The sequence below is a fragment of the Gorilla gorilla genome, chromosome 7 (assembly GCF_029281585.2).
Source record: "Gorilla gorilla gorilla isolate KB3781 chromosome 7, NHGRI_mGorGor1-v2.1_pri, whole genome shotgun sequence".
NCBI lineage: Eukaryota > Metazoa > Chordata > Mammalia > Primates > Hominidae > Gorilla > Gorilla gorilla.
In genome coordinates, this window is record NC_073231.2 from 122,610,642 (window position 1) to 122,632,636 (window position 21,995).

General features: G+C 37.5%; 1 protein-coding gene across 1 annotated transcript in view; it reads right to left on the bottom strand.

Annotated features, from left to right (window-relative positions):
- The window catches only part of EIF3H (eukaryotic translation initiation factor 3 subunit H), a 119,509-nt gene extending 97,567 nt beyond the window's left edge, over positions 1–21,942 (bottom strand). Inside the window, exons 1-2 of the mRNA XM_055348944.2 lie at positions 21,131–21,942; positions 11,298–11,651 (exon numbers count right to left, since the gene is read on the bottom strand). Coding sequence (XP_055204919.1) covers positions 11,298–11,429 — 132 coding nt within the window. The 5' untranslated portion in view covers positions 11,430–11,651; positions 21,131–21,942. The remainder of the gene's footprint in view (positions 1–11,297; positions 11,652–21,130) is intronic.
- Positions 21,943–21,995: the final 53 nt, after the last annotated feature.

A 21,995-nucleotide genomic window follows, 5' to 3' on the forward strand; every position in this document is an offset into this window, starting at 1 on the left:
AGGTATGGGCTAGGACTGAGCTGCAAGTCCAGAGCATTGCTGCCAAGACTTAAAATACCTGGAGTTGCTCAGCCAAACCAATGAAGTCCAAGATATTGAACAAAAGATCCAAATTTATCATATACAGAAACCAGTTGAAGCAAAAGGTGACGAGAAGGCAAAAGATAAAAAATGCTTATTGTACACCCACACCTTTTAATGTTAAATAGATATGTGCGGCATTAACCACATAAATCCAGGCCAGATTTGCTGTAACAACTAAAGTTAAAATATTTTGATCTTATTCCATTTACTTGGGAAACCATCCAGTTTGGAATCCAACAGTAACTATTACCAACTATTAAAATCAATATCTACTACTAAAAATCATATCAACAATGTAAAAAATTACCCATTCGGGTTCTCTTTATTACAGTAGGAAGGCCATTCACTATCTTCATATCAAACTAAGGCCTAGAGATCATAACTGATTTATTAAGTCATCTCCTCCATGAGAAGTACTGTGTATGCTGCCTTAAATAATACCCAAGAAGACAGCTACAAGAAACAAATGATAGATTGTCATCACTAGCATATATGTCACGAACACAGTAAGCACTGTCAAAAAGCAAATGGCAATGAATTTCAATAAGGTGTCTGACCTTAACAGAAAGGACCAATGGCCCAGGATGTTTGCAGGTTTATCCAAACCTTGGGAGGAACATAAAAACGGAAAAGTCTGGCCCAGTGAGGTGGCTCATCCCTATAATCTCAGCACTTTGGGAGGCCGGGGCAGGTGGATCGCTTGAGGCCAGGAGTTCGAGACCAGTCTGGCCAACAAGGCAACACCCCATCTCTACTAAAAATACAAAAATTAGCCAGGCATGGTGGCACACAGCTACTCGGGAGGCTGAGGGGCATGAGAATCACTTGAACCTGGGAGGTGGAGATCACAGTGAGCCGAGATCGGGCCACTGCACCCCAGCCTGGTCGACAGAGCGAGACTCTGTCTCAAAGGAAAAAAAAAAAAGGAAAAGTCAGATGGACTTAGAATTACCACCTAATGCAGGTAAACTAACTTACTTAGGAACACGTACCAGTACTCTTCCCAATGCTCCTTAATATGCTGATTTCTTTACTATTGATCCCCAGTATCTTAATATGTGAACTCAGCAGTTTAAGGTTGCATTTTTCCAAACTTCAAAATATTTACTAAATTGACTTCTTATAGCTACAAATCTTCTACAATATGACTGATTATCAAACATAAAATTCTAATGTATGTTTTCTCATACATTTTAAAGTTAGAAGTCTGTAAGACACCTGAGTTCTGAAAAACATATTTCCCAATGCTCAAACAAGAAGCACTAGATTAACTATTCTGTACACACCTTAACTTCTATTTCCTCCATCTGGACATTAATCAAATCACATAAACTATTTGTACCCATGTCTCCTCATTGATAAAATACGGATAATGATGGTTCCTATATCAAAGAGTTGTTGTATTGCTTCAATGCCATAATAAATACACAATACTTAAAACAGTACCTGTCACATAACACAGAATAACTACTGGGGTCTTCAAGTATATGAAGCTGCTATAAAATGTAAAAGAAAATGAGTCAAGGATGGCTAGATGTGATCTGAATTCAAGCTCCAGGATATATTCACTTTATGTCTTTGAAAAGCCACTCAGCTTCTTGGAGTGGGAGAATCACATGTATAATCCAGATAATACTAGTCTGCCCAGTTCCTGAAGCTACCAAGATATAATAATGTACGCTAAATGATTTTTCTATTATAAAAAGTTACTATTTGTAAGCAATAACATCTTACTTGCCTAAGCAAAAAATACAACTAAGCAATCAAAATGTCAGACTGCATAACAAATTTAATCCTCACTCACAAATACTCAGGTTAGAGATAATCCTGCATAACTGGTTTTTCACTCACAGCAAATAAAAACCTGAAAAGCAAGGGGATAAGAAACATAAATTTAACAACCAAAAAAGGCACCAACTAGAAACATAAACTACTCAAGGCACCTAAAATTCAACGACAGGGGACATTTATTATAGAAATAACAGACTACCCGAAGGGATTTCTTGACAGATCTACTGTCCTGTCTGGTTCAATAACATGTTTTTTTGTTTTTTTTTTTTTTTGAGACAGAGTCTCTGCCTGTCGTCCAGGCTGGAGTGCAGTGGTGTGATCTCGGTTCACTGCAACCTCTGCCTCCCAGGTTCAAGCAATTCTCCTGCCTCAGCCTCCTGAGTAACTGGGATTACAGGCATCCGCCATCATGCCCGGCTAATTTCTTTTGTATTTTTAGTAGAGATGGGGTTTCGCCATGTTGGCCAGGTTGGTCTCGAACTCCTGACCTCAGGTGATCCGCCCACCTCAGCCTGCCAAAGTGCTGGGATTACAGGCGGGAGCACGGCCCAATAACATGTTCTTAATGATAATACTATGCCATCAAAACATGGTTAGATTGTGTTCCATGTTCTCTGACTAAAGCAGCAGAAAATTATGTATTACACTTCAGAAAGACATATAATTAAAATAGCTAAAATGTGCAAGTTTTGGTGCTTGAAAGGATTTCAAATTATCTGACTGAAAAAATTATCTCACATGTCAAACAACTTATGTATGCACCACTCAAGTCAGAAAACTGAAAGAGGCCAAGTGTCATATAATTTTTTTGTTGTTAAAACATTAAAAGGCCAAACTGTATTATACTTCAGACCAGGATCTCAGAGAAGAGCTTCCATTTCAATGGAATTTAAACAAGCTGTTGTCCTGTCTCTTTAAATTCATAAGAGTATCACAAAAAATCTACAGTGACACATGTGATAGCCTGGCATTACAAATTCGAAGTATTTGATTCAAGTCACAAAGCATTCCCACCAGCCTGCTGCGGTGGCTCACACCTGTAATCCCAACATTTTGGGAGGCCAAGGTGGGTGGGTCACCTAAGACCAGGAGTTCGAGACCAGCCTGACCAACATGGTGAAACCCCGTCTCTACTATAAAAACAAAAAATTAGCCAGGCGTGGTGGCGCATGCCTGTAATCCCAGCTACTTGGGAAGCTGAGACACGAGAATCGCTTGAACCTGGGAGGCAGAGGTTGCAGTGAGCCAAGATCCACTTGAACCTGGGAGTCGGAGGTTGCAGTGGGCCAAGATCACGCCATTGCACTCCAGCCTGGGCAACAAGAGCAAAACTCTGTCTCAAAAACAAAAACAAAAACAAAACAAAACAAAATAAAAAACAAAGTACTTCCACCAAAATTTTTCCATTAGATTTGAATAACCATCAGGTAGGTAAGGTAGTGATAACATTTATCCCCAAAGCTGTTGTGAGGATCACATCTAAAATTTAACACAAAATTTAACCAAACAACACAAAATTTAACCAAACATCCCTGTACAGGGTCTTATAATAGGTGCTCAATTAACATTAGTGATTTTTCAAACAGATAAGAAATCAACAAATAAAAAGATGGAGAAATATGAACAAGCCCAGAAAGCTAACTAGCTTATCCTCAACTGTGTGCTCTTTTCTCACCAACGCTCAAGCATTTACTAACCCAGTTTCTTCATGATTGATTTTCAAGAAAATTTCCACACAACAGGAGTATATTCATTCATTCGCAACATCTGAGTACCTTCTATACACAAGGTACTGTTCTAGACACTTAGAAATACTGTAGTGAACAAACCTGACATGGGTGCCACTTTCAGGAAGCTGATATTCTAGTGTGAAGAAATAAGCAACAAGTAAAAAGAGTTTCAGACAGAAACAGGGACCAAACTGGATACCAAAATTCGCAGATGCTCAAGTCCTTTATATAAAATGGTGTAGCATTAGTTATTGCATATAACCTAGGCACATCTTCCTATATATCATCCCTAGATTGTATATAACACTTAATACAATGTAAATGCTATGTAAATAATTATTATACTGTATTGGTTTTTATTTGTATTTTTAATTGTTTTTTTCCTAGTATTTTCGATCCATGGTTGGTTGAATCCATGGATGTGAGATTGCTGGATTCAGAACCCAAAGATATAGAGAGCTGACTGTATATGTAACTCATACTTTTCTATTTATTAATAACATTACCTTATTTACAAAACCAGGGGAATAAGGTATCTAATAAGATAACTTAAAGGGGAAAACAAAATTTAAAAGGTAAGAAACTTCAATAGCAATGGGTTTCAAGCACTGAATTATGGAGGAGACAAATGTTTTATACTTCAGCCTTCAAAAGGGTTATCATCTCAATGAGAAGGGGAAAATATATTAACAGTAAATCACTAACAGTATGGATCACATACCAAGGTGAGTGATACAAGCTGTCATTAAAAAGCTCAGAGAAAGGAAGAGAGCAATGCCTCTTCTCAAACAGTAAAATGCTATAAATCACCTGATTGTGTAGGTCAGGAGAGGGGCCTGAGATTCTGTGATACGTATGTCTGCATTTCTAACAAACTCAAGTGTAGCCAACATTGCTCATCTTACTGGTCATGGATCATACTTTGAATAGCAAGAGTCTAATGAACATAAGAAAGGTAAAATTCAAATGTTCTAGGGAACAAAGTGGGTTCAACATGAAAAGTTTAATGGGAAGAATTAGCTTGATCTTGTCTAGGAACAATGAGACCACCTGACAGAATGAAGACCCATTCTTTCTTTATTTTTGTTTTTTTTTTCTTTTAACTCGTCTGTATTTGTTACAACTTTAAGCAGAATGTGACTCAGGCACTATATTTCCATCCACAAGACTAGCTCTGAGTTATTTTTGAACAGCTTTATGACATGCTTAGGTAAGCTTATAACTTTGCTCCTCCAAATGATACTTTTCTTTGGAAAACAAGCCCTGTGCAGAGTTCCTTCTATCAAGTTCTTTCAGTGTTAACCATTCTCCCATTTCACAAGGAAGTACCAAGCAGACTCTTGCAAGGTACACAATAAGAGACACATTGACAAGTCTACTGGAATGGACAATTAAAAGATTATTGAGAGAGAGCATTTCAACTTAGTGGACTGACAAAAATGGGTATCCAGCCATACTAAATATAAGAGAGATGTGAAGCAATGAGACTCCTCATAAATTGCTAGGACAAATGTGAAATGGTACAAATACTTAGGAAAATAATTTGACATTATGGTACTTAGTATAACTGTCCAGGAGCATCCCTAAGTCCTACCAATCATGGTATGAGACAGACGTATCAAGACTCAAAACATAGGAGAATATGAACTATGATTTAATTCATATTTATTCATACAGACAGGTGAAAATAATCAAATTGTTTAATACTCCATGTGGTAAAGCTACAAAAGAATCATTAAAATAAAGCTCACCAGTAGTGATTCACACAGGGAGAGAAGGGATTGGAGGAAGGCATGAAAAAGGGGAAGGGGCTTCAAAGATACTTGTAATGTTCTGTTTCTCAGGTTGAATAGTGGGTAACTGGATGTTTAAACACTATCTTCCATGTATGACATTTTGATATGCTTTACAGTTCTTTGCTGATGTTATCAATAATCTTTAAAAAGTAATAATAATAATTCAGGGAGTTTGTGGTGGCAGATTCTAACAGCAACAGAGTTTTAGAAAGTATAGAAGACTACAAATATAAAATAGTTCTTTAACCATTAACTTAAAGAGGAAAAAAAAGCCAGGGCAAAAAAATGGAACACAGGGAACTAAAAGAGACAATGCTGAAAATTTTAATATGGGAAAGTCCTGATGATGTTTATGTGCTAAGGGAACATACAGTTGACCCTTAAACAATATGGGCTTGAACTGCACAGGTTCAGGGATGTGAACCTTGCATACAGGAAAGGCCAACTTTTCCTATACGGGAGTTCCACAAGGATCCATAGGGCCAACTGTAGGACTTCAGTATGCCTGGATTTTGAATACATAGGGGTCCTGGTTTCCCTGTGGATATTGAGGGACTGCTACATTACAGATACAGAGGAAGTGATGAAATAGGTCTAAAGGTAGGAAAGGAAGGGTTCAAAAATACAAGAAAAATTGGTCTTGGCCACTATCAATGTGCCAGGAAGGAACAAACGTGTTAAAACATCAGGCTAAACATAGGATGAGATTAATCTCTGGGTTCATCTACATCTATATATGGCTGAGAATGCTCATGAGAGTCGGGACTGGGTTCTACCTTGCTCACCTATATAATATCTTATATAGGTTACTACAATATACCCCAGCATGTAGCAGGGCTAGACCTGGCATGTGGTCGGCAATCAATAAATATTTGTTAAATGAATGAAGAACAGAATACATCTGGAGTATACAGATTCAAGTTAAACTATATGGAGAATTTTTTTAAAAACAGAGTAAGTCGATTAAGTCACATTTTTTATTCAATATGTGATGATGAAAGAGAACAATTTCAAAGAGAAAGAACGTCATGAACAAAAGCAAGGTCATGCTTACTGCTTTGAATAAGGATGTGACTCTAGGTCTGTCTTTAGCATGACTTTTTTTTTTTTTTTTTTTTTGAGACGGAGTCTCGCTCTGTCGCCCAATCTGGAGTGCAGTGGTGCGATCTCGGTTCACTGCAAGCTCCGCCTCCCCGGTTCATGCCATTCCCCTGCCTCAGCCTCCTGAGTAGCTGGGACTACAGGCGCCCGCCACCACGCCTGGCTAATTTTTTGTATTTTTAGTAGAGACAGGGTTTCACCATGTTAGCCAGGACGGTCTTAATCTCCTGACCTCGTGATCTGCCTGCCTTGGCCTCCCAAAGTGCTGGGATTACAGGCGTGAGCCACCACACCTGGCCTTTAGCATGACTTATTAAAGAAAAAACTAAGTAGTCTGAGTGGCTGGAATGTACAGTTCCTACAAAGCTTGGAAAGAAAGGAAATAAACCTGAACATAAATGCAAGAAACAAGGACAACATTTTGGTCCTTCAATTCAATGGAAAGTCACTGAAAACATCTAAGGAAAGAAGTTAAAATCTGAATGTTCACGTTAAATAAACGTTTTAATAAAAGTATGAATGGCAGACTGGAGAAGGCAGGGGAAAACAATATTAAAATAACCTATATAAGATATTAGAACATAAATTAGTATAAATAATAAAATGGAATACATACTCATTCATTTATCCTACTTTGTGAATTAACAGGTTCAGTACTGGAGATAAAACAGGTGAAAAAGCATAGTCCCTGCCCTCAGTAGCATACATTCTGATGAGGAAAACAAAGAAGAAAACAAACAAGATAGTTACAGGCTGTGGAAAATTCTAGAAAGAAATATAGGGTGCTGTGATGGAAAGTAAGGAGAACAAGTCTATAATTCTATTTTGTACATGTTAAATATGAGATGCTTATGAGATATCCAAATAGTGACGTCAAACAGGCAATGGGTATTCAAGAGAGGCATTCAAGAGCCATTACTGGAAGAAATATAAATCTAGGACTTATTAGAATATAAATATTTAAAGCCGTGAGCACAGATAAGAATACCTTAAAGAATACTACTATAATTACTGCAAATAAAGCAGCAGCAAAGCTTAAATGGTGACTTATTCTGTCCCAGACATTGTTCTAGTTGTTGACATATATTCAATCCATTTAAAGTCTCAAAACAATTCAGATGAGGAAAATGAGGCACAAAGACTTGCCCAATGTCATGCAGCAAATTTCAGAGCTGGGATTCAAATCCAAGCAGTCTGGCTCCAGAGCATGTACTTTTATCAACTTCGTTACACTACCTATGTCAAGCAGAGACTAAAAGAAAAGCCAAAACCTAAACCATGAGGCACTCCAATATGCACAGATGGAGAAGAAACATAAAAGGTAAGGAGTAAGTGGCCTAAAAGGAAGGATAGTGATTGACTGGGGTCACACACCAATAAGAACCCTCAGGATTCAGGTATGAAAGCAAAAGAAAGAAACCATAAACCATGAAAATTGATAGGGATAGTGGCAATCATTTTGTGGATGAGAAAATGTACCTTTGGAGTAAAACAATCATAGAAGTGTTGTTAGTTACTGGTGGATGCAGACTGGAATGCATGTCTCCTGATTACCAGGAGCACTGAAGTGCTCTTTCTACAATTCCAATCTACATTAGCAAAGTTAGCATTCGAAATGATTTGAGAAACATTAATAAGGATGAGAGTGGCAAAGACACAGTAATCTGAGTGTTTACGATGACACAGGTACTATATTAAACACTTTAAATACCTCGGAATTTCATTCTCACAACCCTTATGAGTTACTACTTTATCATCATCCCCATTTTACAAAGGATACACCTGAGGCCTAGAAAATTTAATAACTTCCCCAAGGTCATGCTTACTGCTGGAATAAGGATCTGAATCCAAGTCTGTCGTCAAGATTGTCTTGGCTAGTATGTAATATTGCTTTCCTAAGAGTAACACTGTTCATCAAGACAGAAATGAAAGAAAGAAAGAGAGAGAGAGAGAGAGAGAGAAAGAAAGAGAGAAAAGAAAAGAAAAAAGAGAGAGAAGAGTTTAAGGAAGGAGTTTTTTTTAAATTGTATCTGGGCAAACGTGGGTATACCTATCATCCATGTGGAGATAGTATTCAAGATGGATGATTCTTGGTTACTCTATCTGCAATAATCCATTAATAAAATTTAGAGTAACCAGTATTCCCTGTATTAACAATGTAAAAGGCATAAAGAACATATCATTTAAATGTTCCCTACATGATTTATGGTAACTGGAAAACATTCACCATTAAAAAATGAGCAACCAAGATAAAAGAACCTTGCAACTGCAATATAATCTAGCTGCCTAAAACTATATAAATGACAGAAAGGCAGATGTCCAAAAAGGGGGAAAGTAGTTAGGAACTTATTTTGTTAATATCTACCCAACCGGTGGAGAACAAAAGCACAGAGGTACCCACCACTGTGAATAAGAGATAATTCACTAAGTTCGTCAAGAATCTGGATATAAATAACTCTCAAGTAAAATAATCCTTTACCTGCTCTTATTATGATTGATTTTGGAGTCACTGGTAAGCTTCTGATTTTTTTTATTCGATTTCCAAGGTGCTTTGGTAATCAAAAGGGTCTTTTTGGTGGTAGATATGAGCGTTTTCACCACTGAAAAGGTACGTCTTCCACAGTAAATGAGTAAATCAACATTTACATGTCTATAAACCAATCTCCTGTGAGGACTAATTGGTTCCTTAGCATTAATCAATTCTGAGAGAGCTGATAAAAAATAGTAATTTCTGAGTCCAAAAAATTGAGAACCAGTCTCTTGACCTTCCTAAGCACCACTGCCTATTTGTGAACCTGAAGTGATCCAGTCCGTCTCCACCTGCAGGTCTCTGTTTAATTCGACAATCCCTCTTAAAGCTGCCAGGACATTGTTACTGAAGTGCTTTTACCACTGCCCTGTGTTAGACAGTATTTGGCACTTAACAGAATGTCCTAAAATATTTGCTAAATAAATGATCTCCAAATAGATTTATGCCACCGACCTGTTGCCTTTTTCAACACTGGAAACTAAGTGATTCAAAGAGTGCTGTTGTGACACAGCAAATTTAATAAGAAATATGTTTCTAAGAAATAAACATTTCCCAAGTGCATAAGTGGTACTTATTTTAACAAGTGTAATCTAAGTCCACCCACTAACTTTAGAGATTTGCAATCTCTAAAGATGCGTCATTTATTCCTGAACACACATCTGCCTCCCATGAGCCAGGGAAAGCCACAGTGCCAGTACACAGGCCAGATAGTACTCCATTTTCTTTTTTTTTTGGACGGAGGCTCGCTCTATTGCCCAGGCTGGAGTGCAGTGGCACAATCTCGGCTCACTGCAACCTCCGCCTCCCAGGTTCAAGCGATTCTCCCACCTCAGCCTCCTGAGTAGCTGGGATTACAGGCGCGTGCCAACATGCCCGGCTAATTTTGTGTTTTTAGTAGAGACGGGGTTTCACCATGTTGGTCAGGCTGGTCTCGAACTCCTGACCTCCTGATCCGCCCGCCTCGGCCTCCCAAAGTGCTGGGATTACAGCCGTGAGCCACCACGCCCGGCCTGCATTTTCAAAGTATTACACAAGTGACATTTAGAACAAAACATTCCAAAGTTAATCTCTTGCCTGCATCTTTCAAACTCTGCTAACCACAGACATTAAACTCATAATAATAATCATAATTAACATTAAGTGATTACACTGTACTACAGGTCACCACATAAACTTTTTCATTTAATCCAAACAACTCTATGATACAGATACTTCTCATTCCCACTTGACAGATGAGGAAAGCAAAGCCTGGAAAGGCTAACTTGCCTAAAGTCACAGAGCTGGTTAAGTGGAAGAGCCTAGAAGACTGAATGAGCTCTTAACCACCAGGCTACACTCTTGTATCCAGTTTAACTAAGTCAGTTCAACAGATTCAATTATATGCTGGGTTTAAATTATCAACAGTTTCCACTTAAAAATACCCGGTTGCAATTACAATTTTCACATTGATTTAAAAGTACTTTCTTATTACAAATATCTAAGATCTGCATTAATAGGAAATAACCTTTAAAAAAATCAAAGGAAGAGAGGATGCTTTTTAAAAAGATGGCACGAAGGATACTTTTAAAACTAGAACGTCATATAAATGCATTTTGCTTCGAAACAACAGAAATAAAATTTCTCATTCTAGATTTTCCTTTTCCCAGCTAAATCCATTTCCTTATCAAGAATTTCCTTGGATGTCCTAGTTCATGAACCTTAACTACTAAATACATTTAAGGCCTTTCTCTTTGATATTCTTTTATGTTTTTCAGAATGAACAATACAAAAGAGTATTCTAAATTATACGGTTTCAGATAAAGCGCCGAAGTACAGGCTCAAAAGAGTGGCTACAAAGTACATCTCCACTTAGAACGTTATAGATGTCAGATCCCAGCAGGGAATCAGTGGAGTTTCCTTACTCTCTCCTTCCCAGAGCCCTACAAGGTCCCTAAATCCTTCTCGACACCTTCGTTAGCTGCTGGTCTCCAGGAGTCTTTCTCCAAATCCCCCCACCGGTCATCTCTAAACAAGACCCCAGGAACCTGTCACTCACACCCCTATTCTCAGTCCCCTTCCTGAAGCCCCAACTGTCCCGTTAGAAGACAAGAGAAGGTTGTCGCGTCTCCTGAACAGAAAGTGAAGATGAAAGAGAAAGGTACTAGGGAAAAACTTTGGCCCAGCCACACCAAGCCCGAGGGGGAGAATGCTAGAAAGTACGTCTGGTGGAACGGGGCTGGGAACTGCGCTCCCCACGCGGGCCAGAGGAAAAGGAACAGCACTCACAAGGCCATCTATCTGCACTTGCTTCACGGCTGAATCTCCCGAGCCGCCTTTGCCTTTGCCTTTCCCTGCTGCGCCGGCGGTGGAGCTGGAAGAGGTGGCAGTAGAGCCGGTACCTTCCTTGCGGGACGCCATCTTTCCAAGCAGACAGGAAGAAAGAGAAACGTGAGTTACCGGAAGCGGAAGTACAAGTCTCGCGTGACGTCACTCGCAGGCCGGCGTTCGAGGGGCGGAGATGGAAGGAGAAGCCAAAATTGGGCCCCGCCTCCCTCCTGTTTTCCAGTTTTACCTGCTTTCCAGGCGGTATCCTTTGTGCATGCCTACTGTACATTTTCGACCTCTTTCCGATGGAATGATCTAAGATGAAAGTAAACTTTTTAAATGTTTAATCATTCACCATTAGGCAAACCGTCATAATAGCATTACAGTTTGCATTATTTCTGTAGTGTCTCTTATGTAAAAATGCTTTCATTTCTGATCTTGCAATGAAGTGCTGTACTAACTCGCATTATGCATATTAGAAAACTGATAAGTGATTTGTCCGACATTATTCTGTTAATTAGCGATGAGCCAGTATTGCACAGCTTGTTTTACGTAATTTTAGATAGCTGCTTGTAACCACTTAGATTATATAGAAATTAAGACATAGAAACTTTTATCAGAATTACCAGAAATAGTAGCCTTTTGCTATTAGCTTCATGTAGAGATTTACCTGAGTAAAGTACCAAAGAAGTTATTTGAGGTATTGTTGAAGGATGATACAGAATATATTTTCTAAAAATCACGCTGATTTATGACACATTACTCTGAAATACACATCTCAAGTCCTTAAAAGAATATATGACAACTGTAAGAAGCCATTTTAGATAAGTAATTTAAAACATTCTTTTCTACTTCCAAATGACTTTTTTCCTATCCCTTATTTTTTAAATGTTTATTCAATCAATATGTATACAGAACTGATGAAATAGTTAAATCAATAAACAGTATATCCTGCCCTGAAGTTTTCTGTTGTTTTGTCATTGGGATCTGGTGTTATATTTCAATCTGGGAGGAGAAATAGTTACATGTTACAAATTCTTAACACTACAAAATGAAAAGTTAATATCCACTCATTTCAAGTGTATATGAAATATTTATTAAAATACACCAAACCCTAGGTAACACAGAAAGTCCACAAATTTAGAGGTTTTAAAGGTTGATCCTGGTAAAATTACACTAGAAATTGGTAATAGAACATCCACAAAAAGAAGAAAGAAAATCTCGCATGGAAGAACCAGACTGGAGGTTTTTGCCTACCACTAGGTAGCTGGAATGATGAGCATCAGAAAACAGTCAGGCTACTTATAAACAATAATACATTTATTTATTGCTTTATCCTACAACATACATAACACAGTTTTGTTTCAGAATTACAATACCAATATCCTCATAACAGTAAAACTACAAAGTAAAGTTTAAAATATTTTGCAATTTTTTTGTCCTTGAAAATATCCAACTAAGGTTTTGCAGCCACGTGTGCTAAGCATACTACAATGGGTTATTTTCATCTGTCCTGAGACAGTTCATGTGGGCCCTCTTTATGAAATACACTAGATGTAAGAGGTACAACTGAGAGAGAGAGAGAGAGCCAGAGAATATGAAGAATTTGAATTAGAAATCAATATGATCACCTTGACAAGAAAGGGCCCAGAAGCAATGACATTTCCGTCACTTCGGTTCCTAATTTCATTCCTATCTCACTGGCTACCTCCTTTATTCTCAGTTCCCATTGCTGATTTTTCTACCCCTTTTCAACCTTTAAATATTGAAGAGCACCAAATTTAGACTTTGAACATCTTCTTTCCCCTATTTTTGTTCTCTTTTATGGTGACCTCATCCAAGCTTTACAAAGAGATACACGCAAAATAACGTAAATAAATCAATATATTATTTAAAATGTTCAAATAACCCAGAAGAATGAAGAAAAAGAAAAGAGAGAAATGAAAACAGAGAGAATGAATAAAAAATAAATGGCAATCTTAAGCCCAAATATATTAATAGTTATGTTAATTTTGTTTTTTTTTTTTTTTTGAGACAGAGTCTCCCTGTGTCACCCAGGCTGGAGTGCAATGGTGTGATCTTGGCTCACTGCAACCTCCGCCTCCCAGGTTCAAGCGATTCTCTCGCCTCAGCCTCTTGAGTAGCTAGGATTTCAGGCACCCACCACCCTGTCCAGCTAATTTTTGTATTTTTAGTAAAGACGGGGTTTTGCCATGTTGGCCAGGCTGGTTTCGAACGCCTCACCTCAGGTGATCTGCCCGCCTCAGCTTCCCAAAGTGCTGGGATTATAGGCGTGAGCCACTGCGCCTAGCCAATATAAATGTTTTAAATATACCAATTAAAGGAAAACAACTGGATGAATGAATAAATGGATAAAAACATGATCTATCCATAGGCTGTCTATAAGAAACTCACTTCAAACATAGTAATATAAGTACAAAGAAAGTAAAACGATGGAAAAATATATCATGTAACCACTAATCAAAAGAAAGCAGGAGTGGCTATATTAATATCAAATAAGGCAAAATTCAGAGAAAAGAAAATAATCAAAGACAGAAGGAGACATCAAATAATAATAAAATGATCAATCACAAAGAACACATGAGAATTCTCAATGTGTATGCCCCAACAGAAATCAGAACCTATGTGAAGAAAAATCTCATAGAGCTGAAAGGAAAAAATGGGCAAATCCATAATTATAGTTGGAGATGTCAACTCCTTCTCTCAACAATGGATAAAACAACTATGGAGAAAATCAATAGGATATAAGGAACTCAACAATACCATCAACCAACAGGATCAAATCAGCATTTATGGAACACTCGAAGTAGAAAATACACACTTTTTTCAAGTGTCCATGGAATATACAGGTCATATCCTGAACCATAAACAAACCTCAGCAAGTTTAAACCTCAACAAATTAAATGATTTCTGAATTGAAATTATTCATAGTATGTTCTCAAATCACAATAGATTTAAAGAAGGAATTAAAACATAGGATAACAAAATTTTCTGAATATTTGGAAACTAAACAACATACTTCTAATAGTATTAATCCACAGATCAAAGAGGAAGTCTCCATGAAAATTTTAAAACATATACACAAATTGAACTAGATGAATATGAAAATATAAAATATTAAAATGTGTGGGGCACAGATACATCAGTGCTGAGAAAGAAGTTTATAGCTAACTGCCTATATTAGAAAAAGGAAATGTGTCAAATCCATCATCTAAGCTCTCTAACATCCTAGACAAAAAAGAACAAAATAAACCTGAAGTATGCATAAGGAAGAAAGTAACAGATTGTAGCAGAAACTGAATGTATTTAATCACTTAAAGATGGTTGGTCACAACCATTAAGTTGTCTTTCTGGCCTCCCATAAGGAAGTTCAATATTGTGGGTATTAATTTCATTGTGGATATTTATTTATTGTATAAAATAAATTTATCTTGTATTCGCAACAAGATGTTCTTCATTCTCTTTGTCACAGAAACTAATATTTTTAGCATACTTCTCCAATTGCTGGAAATATTTCTAATTTAGTTACAGGCAAAAAGAGAGAGGCTGATGAGGGCCTTCCAAACTAAGCTGTGGGCGCTGCCCATGTGTGATTACTGCATGGGGACAGGAAGCAGAGGATAGCCTGTCACACCTGAGTGAGCAAATAAAAAATAAACAGTCTAACTAGTTCAGCTTTTGTGGCATAATAACTCTACCCACTAGAAAAACACTGCCCAGTAAAAGTCAGGCTGTGACCACTCCATGCTTCAGAACCACCCAGTATTGGAGCTGCTTTCCCTCACTTGGCTAAGACACTTAAACCTCTTTCAATGCAGCAAAATGAGTCAGGACACCAAAGATGAGCCCCTAAATGTTGTTAAATGTCATTTTATTACGATAGAGAGTGCTAACTTACAACAGAGAGTATACATTTCGGAGTTCACCTGGCTCGTTCTATATTCAGATGAGCCAAAAGATGTGTGGGGTGTGTTTGTGTATGTGTGCATGTGTGCACGCGTGCACACACGCACATGCTTGCTGTGTCTTACTTTGTTGCCCAGGCTGGAGTGTAATGGCACGATCTCGGCTCACAGCAGCCTCAACCTCCCCAGGCTCAGGTGAACTTCCCACCTCAGCCTCTCAAGTAGCTGGGACTCAAGGCACATAGCACCACACTTGAATAATTTTTGTACTTTTTGTAGATAACCAGTTCCACAATGTTGCTCAGGCTGGCCTCGAACTCCTGGGCTCAAGTGATCTTCCTACGTTGGTTTCCCAAAGGGCTAGGATTATGGGTGCTAGCCACCATGCTCAGCCTGCCAATTTAAATTATTTTAAACAAGAGGGAAATATATGCTATCATGGATCTGGATGTCTAGAGAAGGGCATACTCCAAGTGAAGCAGCATACAGACTCCAGTTTCATTACTTCATGACTCTCTGGATTCTGTCTCCTGCCATGTTTGGGTTCTGACCAAAGACTGGCTACCACTATAATCTCAAGCTCACAGTAGCAATTGAAACAATACACTTTTTGTTTTGTTTATTTTAAGGAAACCTCTCCCCCAGCCATAGAAAAAAGATCTTGCTCATTAGCCTCATTGAGATCAATTTAAGTCATAGGCCTCCTTTTGTGTACAAATGTGAAATAAGACTATGGGAGGTTATACTTTGAAGAGCTAGGTAATTTGTTCAGTGTTATTAAAGAAACTACAGAGAGTATAAAGTTGGAGCCAATAAAAAGAAAATAATATTCATTTACACATAAGAATTAGCATGTGGTCATTTTCTATATGTTTGCTAAAATAATAATAATTTTTAAAATGACATTGGACTTTTCATCCCAGTATTTTGATTCATCACTTACCAACTAATATTTAAACAAAGTAATCTTGCAGTAAAAAAAAATTTGAGAGGATTGTAAGAGTGACTTTTATTTTGTATAATATCATGTAATTAATACTTCATATTGGTGTAATTCAATTATAAATACTAGACTTTGAAATAATATTCTACTGGATTATTGAAAGCATGTTTAATTTCTTGCCACCAGGAGTTCAGTTTCTGCCCGGAGTCCTCCTGCTGCTTAAAAATATATACAAAACCATGAGTGAAAGAGTTGTCTTCAACATTTTGTTAAATATAAATAAATAGTGTTTTTTAGAAAATCCTTTTAAAGCTGTAATCTGACATAATTTCCAATCTTTAAACTTCTTTAAGTAACAGTAATAATATTTGGTTATCTAGAGTAATTTTATAAGGATTCATTAATCTTCTAAAGTGCTTTGATAGATTAAAATGAAAGACCCATTTAGTGTGAACTTCTCTATCAGTTTGAATAATAATTAAATTTCAAATGGCAGTTTGCTTTGCATTACAGTAAAACATGTTTGCCATTGGTACTATTTCTTAACTTTTTGCTCTGCTCTACCAGTTTTTATTTTCACCATTTAAATTAGTGCAATTAAACATTTTGTAGTAAAATGCCAATGGAGAGCACTATTTAAATCTGTTAGAGACGGGCTGGGTGAGGTGGCTCACACCTGTAATCCCAGCACTTTAGGAGGCCAAGGTGGGCAGATCTCTTGAGGTCAGGAGTTTGAGACCAGCCTGGACAACATGGTGAAAACCTGTTTCTACTAAAAATACAAAAATCAGCCAGGCGTGGTGGTGGGCACCTGTAATCCCAGCTACTCAGGAGGCTGAGGCAAGAGAATCGCATGAACCCGGGAGGCAGAGGTTGCAGTGAGGCAAGATTGCACCACTGCACTCCAGCCTGGGCAACAGAGTGAGACTCTGTCTCAAAAAAAATAAATAAATACATACATACATCTGTTAGAGAAATAATAAATTTCTTTCAATTTACCTAACATGCAGTATTTGTTCTAAGTATGATTTCATCCAAATAAATTATTACAGAAAGCAAACTTGCTAGTCTAATTTTATAGTGATCCGACAATAGTCATCTGATAACTGATGATGGGCACTTCTTGTTTACTGTCTAGTTTAGAAATATCCTCGAGAAACAGAAATCTCTTGAAATCTTTTTCTAAGAGACAGCTTCTCCTTTGTCATTTGACCTGAAAGAAGAGCTCACTGATACTGGCAGGACCTATATACATGAATTCTGCTTGCTTTCTTTAATTGACAACTGGATGACACTAACATTTCCTTGATGTTCCTTACCCAAGCAGCTGGGGCTCTTCATATTTAACTAACTTTTCTCAACAGGAGATATATCCCACTGACACACCAAATTCAAATCAAATTGTTTATACTTTCAAGAGAAACAAATGTCAAGACAGATTCTATAGTATGTAAAGAAAGATTTGGTTTATTTAACTTTGAAGACTTTCCACCTTTTAGAGGAAACGTATAAACTAGTATTTTGAACCTGTTCAAAGGAAGGGCAATTGTATTGACTGACGTCAACTAACATCAAGGTCTCATCAAACATATTTGTTCATATAAAATTATCTAATTCTGGCAAGTAGTTTTAACTTCCTCTATCACTTAGCATTGAGTTTGGCTACATATAAAATAAACTTATGATAACTTTTTTTTAAAACCAAGGTAGAAGTTTATTTTTCTTCTCATGTAAAAGAAATCCAGAAGTAGAAAGTCTATGTTTGGAAAGACACTTTCACAGTTGCGAGCGATCCAAGCTCCTCTTATCTGCTTTGCCAGTGTTAAGTGAATGACCTCCATTCTCAAAATTACCTCATGGTCTAAAATAGGTTGCTGGAGTTAAAGCTATCACATCCAAATTCCAGGGAGTAGGAAGGAAGGAGATATAAAACACAAAAGTGCCCACTGCCAAGCTAAGTTGACTTCCTTTAAGCCGGCTTCCCAGAATTCCATGCAACACTTACACTTACATATCTTTGGCTAGAACTTAATCCGGTGGTTCTACCTAACTGCACAGAATGCTGGGGAGTGGGCTGGCTGCTGTGGCTCACGCCTGTAATCCCAGCACTTTGGGAGGCCAAGGTGAGCGGACCACTTGAGGTCAGGAGTTCAAGACCAGCCTGGCCAGCCTGGCCAGCATAGTGAAACCCGGTCCCTACTTAAATATACAAAAATTAGCCGGGCATGGTGGTCTGTGCCTGTAATCCCAGCTACTTGGAAGACTGAGGCAGGAGAATCGCTCGAACCCAGGAGGTGGAGGTTGCAGTGAGCCGAGATTGTGCCACTGCACTCCATAGGCAACAGAGCGAGACTCCGTCTCAAAAAGAAAAGGAAAAAAAAAGAATTCTGGGGAATGGATTTGCTTATCTGGGCACATTACACTCCAGAATAAAATCGGGAGTCTATTCCTACAAAGAAGAGAAGAGATATTGGGTGAAAATTCATAGTCTGTGTCATATCTATTATGTTATATTTGGTGATTTTGTGAGAAATGTCATGCAGCCATTAAAAATAATGAATGAGAACTCTGCCAATTGACTTTGGGTAGATGTGTGTAGGGATTTCTACAGGATTGTTAGATGAGAAAAGCAAAATGTATAGAATTGTTAAATATGATTCAATTTCGCATAACAGAGTATCTCTACATAAATATTAAATTGTATATATATGCATATGATATATCAATATGTAAATATGGAAACATTGCCGAGAGATACATAATACATCATCAAAGTGTTATCTGGGCAAGGGGAGAAGAAATTACTATCTTCGTGTTGTTCCACTTGTTTTAAGAGGCATATGTTATTTTTGTAATTTGAAATACATAAAGTTTTTTGTTTATTTTATTTTAAAGATTATTTTAAAAAGTGACAGCCTCCATATCTGACCTTTGTAACACCTTCTGACGTATTTGAAATTTCACAGTAAGGCATTCCATGATGGAGCCTATCCTAGGGGATCTTGGCAAAGAACCTCATAGGACCTCAATACAAAGTGCTTTACCTAAGTTGTCGTAAAATATTTATTTAGCTAAATTATTTATTTAGGCAGTATGTTAGATAACGTTAGGAAGAAATTTTTTTTGAGCTAATGAATGTTAACAAATGTTTATAAATATTTAGATATGAATATAAGGCAGAATAATACCACAATAGATATGTTAGCTAAATTGTCTAACATTTATGAAATTAAACAAAATTATACTAACATTGATGAAATTCAACAAAGTAACCTTTATGAATTATATTTAATGTTTACCTCTTTAATTCCATTTAGGCCATGAATCTTTCATGAGAAAGTCCTATTTGGGAATTAGTCATACGTTTCAAAAATAAATTATTCTCATGTCAACTTGGCTTCATCAAAATTTCATGAAGAAAAAAACTTCAAAATCATGTACAACAGCATATTATAAAACCATATTTGATCCAGACATAATAAAATGAAGAACATAAAAAATAAAGAAAAATAAATTAATCGCCTACTTATTCCAGCTGAATGTGGATTTCTATTTGGCATGGAAAATGTCCAGTGGACTGACCTGAGAAAAAAGCTAAAAACTAGCAATGCTGTTATGAATTATTGTTCCTTCAGTATAAGGTCAAAAAAATTCAATGAATATTAAATATTTTAATAATGACATAACTTTCAAAATAAAATTTCAGATTTAAATTTATATCCAAATGGTTCACTCAATAATGGCAGTATTTGGCTTCTGCCTTGGTTGTGGCTAAATATTGATTTTCCATTACAGATCATTTGGCATCTAAACAAAAGTGTATTAAGTGTACCAATTAATAAAAATATCTTATTGGATAAACGATGCTTTATTACAAAAAAGGTCCTTCAGGAACACTAATGAGCATAATAATGATTTGGGGAGATTGTAATAAATGTCACTTCCTCTTTGAATAGTACCCCTCTCCCTCAATACTTATTCTGAATCAGAAATGGGCATTTTAAACAAGCACACTAAGAGCTTTTTCTGCATATCCCAGGACCATGTTTTGAGAAACACTGCTGTAATAGAAAACTCTATTTTTTTCTCTTTTTGTCTTCTTTTAATTTAGTAGAGACAGGGGCTCCCTATTTTGCCCAGGCTGGTTTCCAACTCCTGGGCTCAAGTGATCCTCCCGCCTCGGGCTCCCGAAGTTCTGGTATTACAGGCATGAGCCACCATGCCCGGCCAAAAACTTTGTTTTAAACTTGATAATCACCATTATAGACCATCTTCATGTTTTCATAATAAAGATAGGGTGCAAACTGGCACTGTCATATACATAGAGCTTGGGGAAAAAATGTGCTGTAGCTTGGTAAATTAAAAAACGACAACAAAAACTAAGATAAGACTAAAATCCCTAGTGCTGCACCACATTTTTCTTAGTACTGAAAAGTGGCCAAGGAGCTGGTAGATAAATCTGAGGCTATTTAAGAAAAAATGTTTTAACTGTTTTGCAAGACTCAGGTGGTATCTCGTTTCTCTGTCTGTGGTGGGCGCATAGTTGGGGTAGAGAGTTGGCATACAGGGATAAAAAGAGGATTCAAATTGAAAAATACTGAGCAATTACACTCAAAGACCTTGAATCCAACCCTGCAAAAGTTTTCATGGCTTCCAATTCCTAAATTCATTTTAAGTTTAAATGAAAGCAACCATCTAAGTGATGTGCTGGGACTCAGGTCAGGGCTAACATTATAGATCTTATTCCAATTTCATAAACCTATATATTGAAATAAAACCCCAAATGCAAACAATGCATTCAATCACGTTGTAAATCATTTTCTGTGCTGGTTCTTTCAATCTTTAGCCAAAACTAGATCTGGGACAGATTCCAGGCCAGGACAAAAATGCAAAATTCCATACTCCCCATTCTTTGATTATTTTACCTTGAAGTGGATACTCGACAGCTAGCCACGGGAGAACTTGAAATTTTCTGATTCATTCTCCTCATTAATCAAATTGACCAAGTAATTTTTAAATCTTCAGTCAGCTTTGTGCCTTCCTGTTACTGGCCCAGTATGTAGTCTTCCTATGTCAGAGACTATGGACATAAAAAGAGTACTTGAAACTTATCTAGACCTACAACCAGTTTGACAGTGAGGAAGTTGAACCCAGCTTTCTTCGGGAGTTGCCCAAGATCAAACGGCTTGGGTTTGTGGCAAAACCAGGACTCAAGGTTAGGAATTCTGACTCTAGGCAAACGAAGCTCTTGAGAGTTCTTCCAAAACACTCCATGCGAGTGATTTAGGATGGTCCTAAGGCAGGAGGAAATGCAAAATGGTGGCACCCTTTGCCCTGACAAATGGTTCCTGAGTGACGTTAGTTTCTATGGTGGTGTAGCAAGAACATTTGAACTTCAGGCACGAAAACTGGGTTCCAGACACTAACAAACTACGTGCCCTTCGTGAACGTGCTTAATTTCTTTATGGGAAAGCAGCCAGTACAAACCTCCCCACTCATAGCTATCCAATATATCATTTCCTTCTTTCACTTGGGAATTATAAACATTCAGGGGAATAATGTAAGGTAAATCACTTAGGACAGTGTCTGGAACATATTAAGGCTCAATATTATCACTGACTACTACTATACTGCCAGTCTTTCAGAGAAGCTCTTGCTACGCGCCTCTGAAACGTAGGAAACACGCTAAATGTATTCTCGTAGTTTTCTTTTACCGTGGCCCCAGACTGCGCATGTGCGCCCCCGTGCGGAATCGCGCACCCCAGCGGTTTTCCAGCGTACGCACAAGTT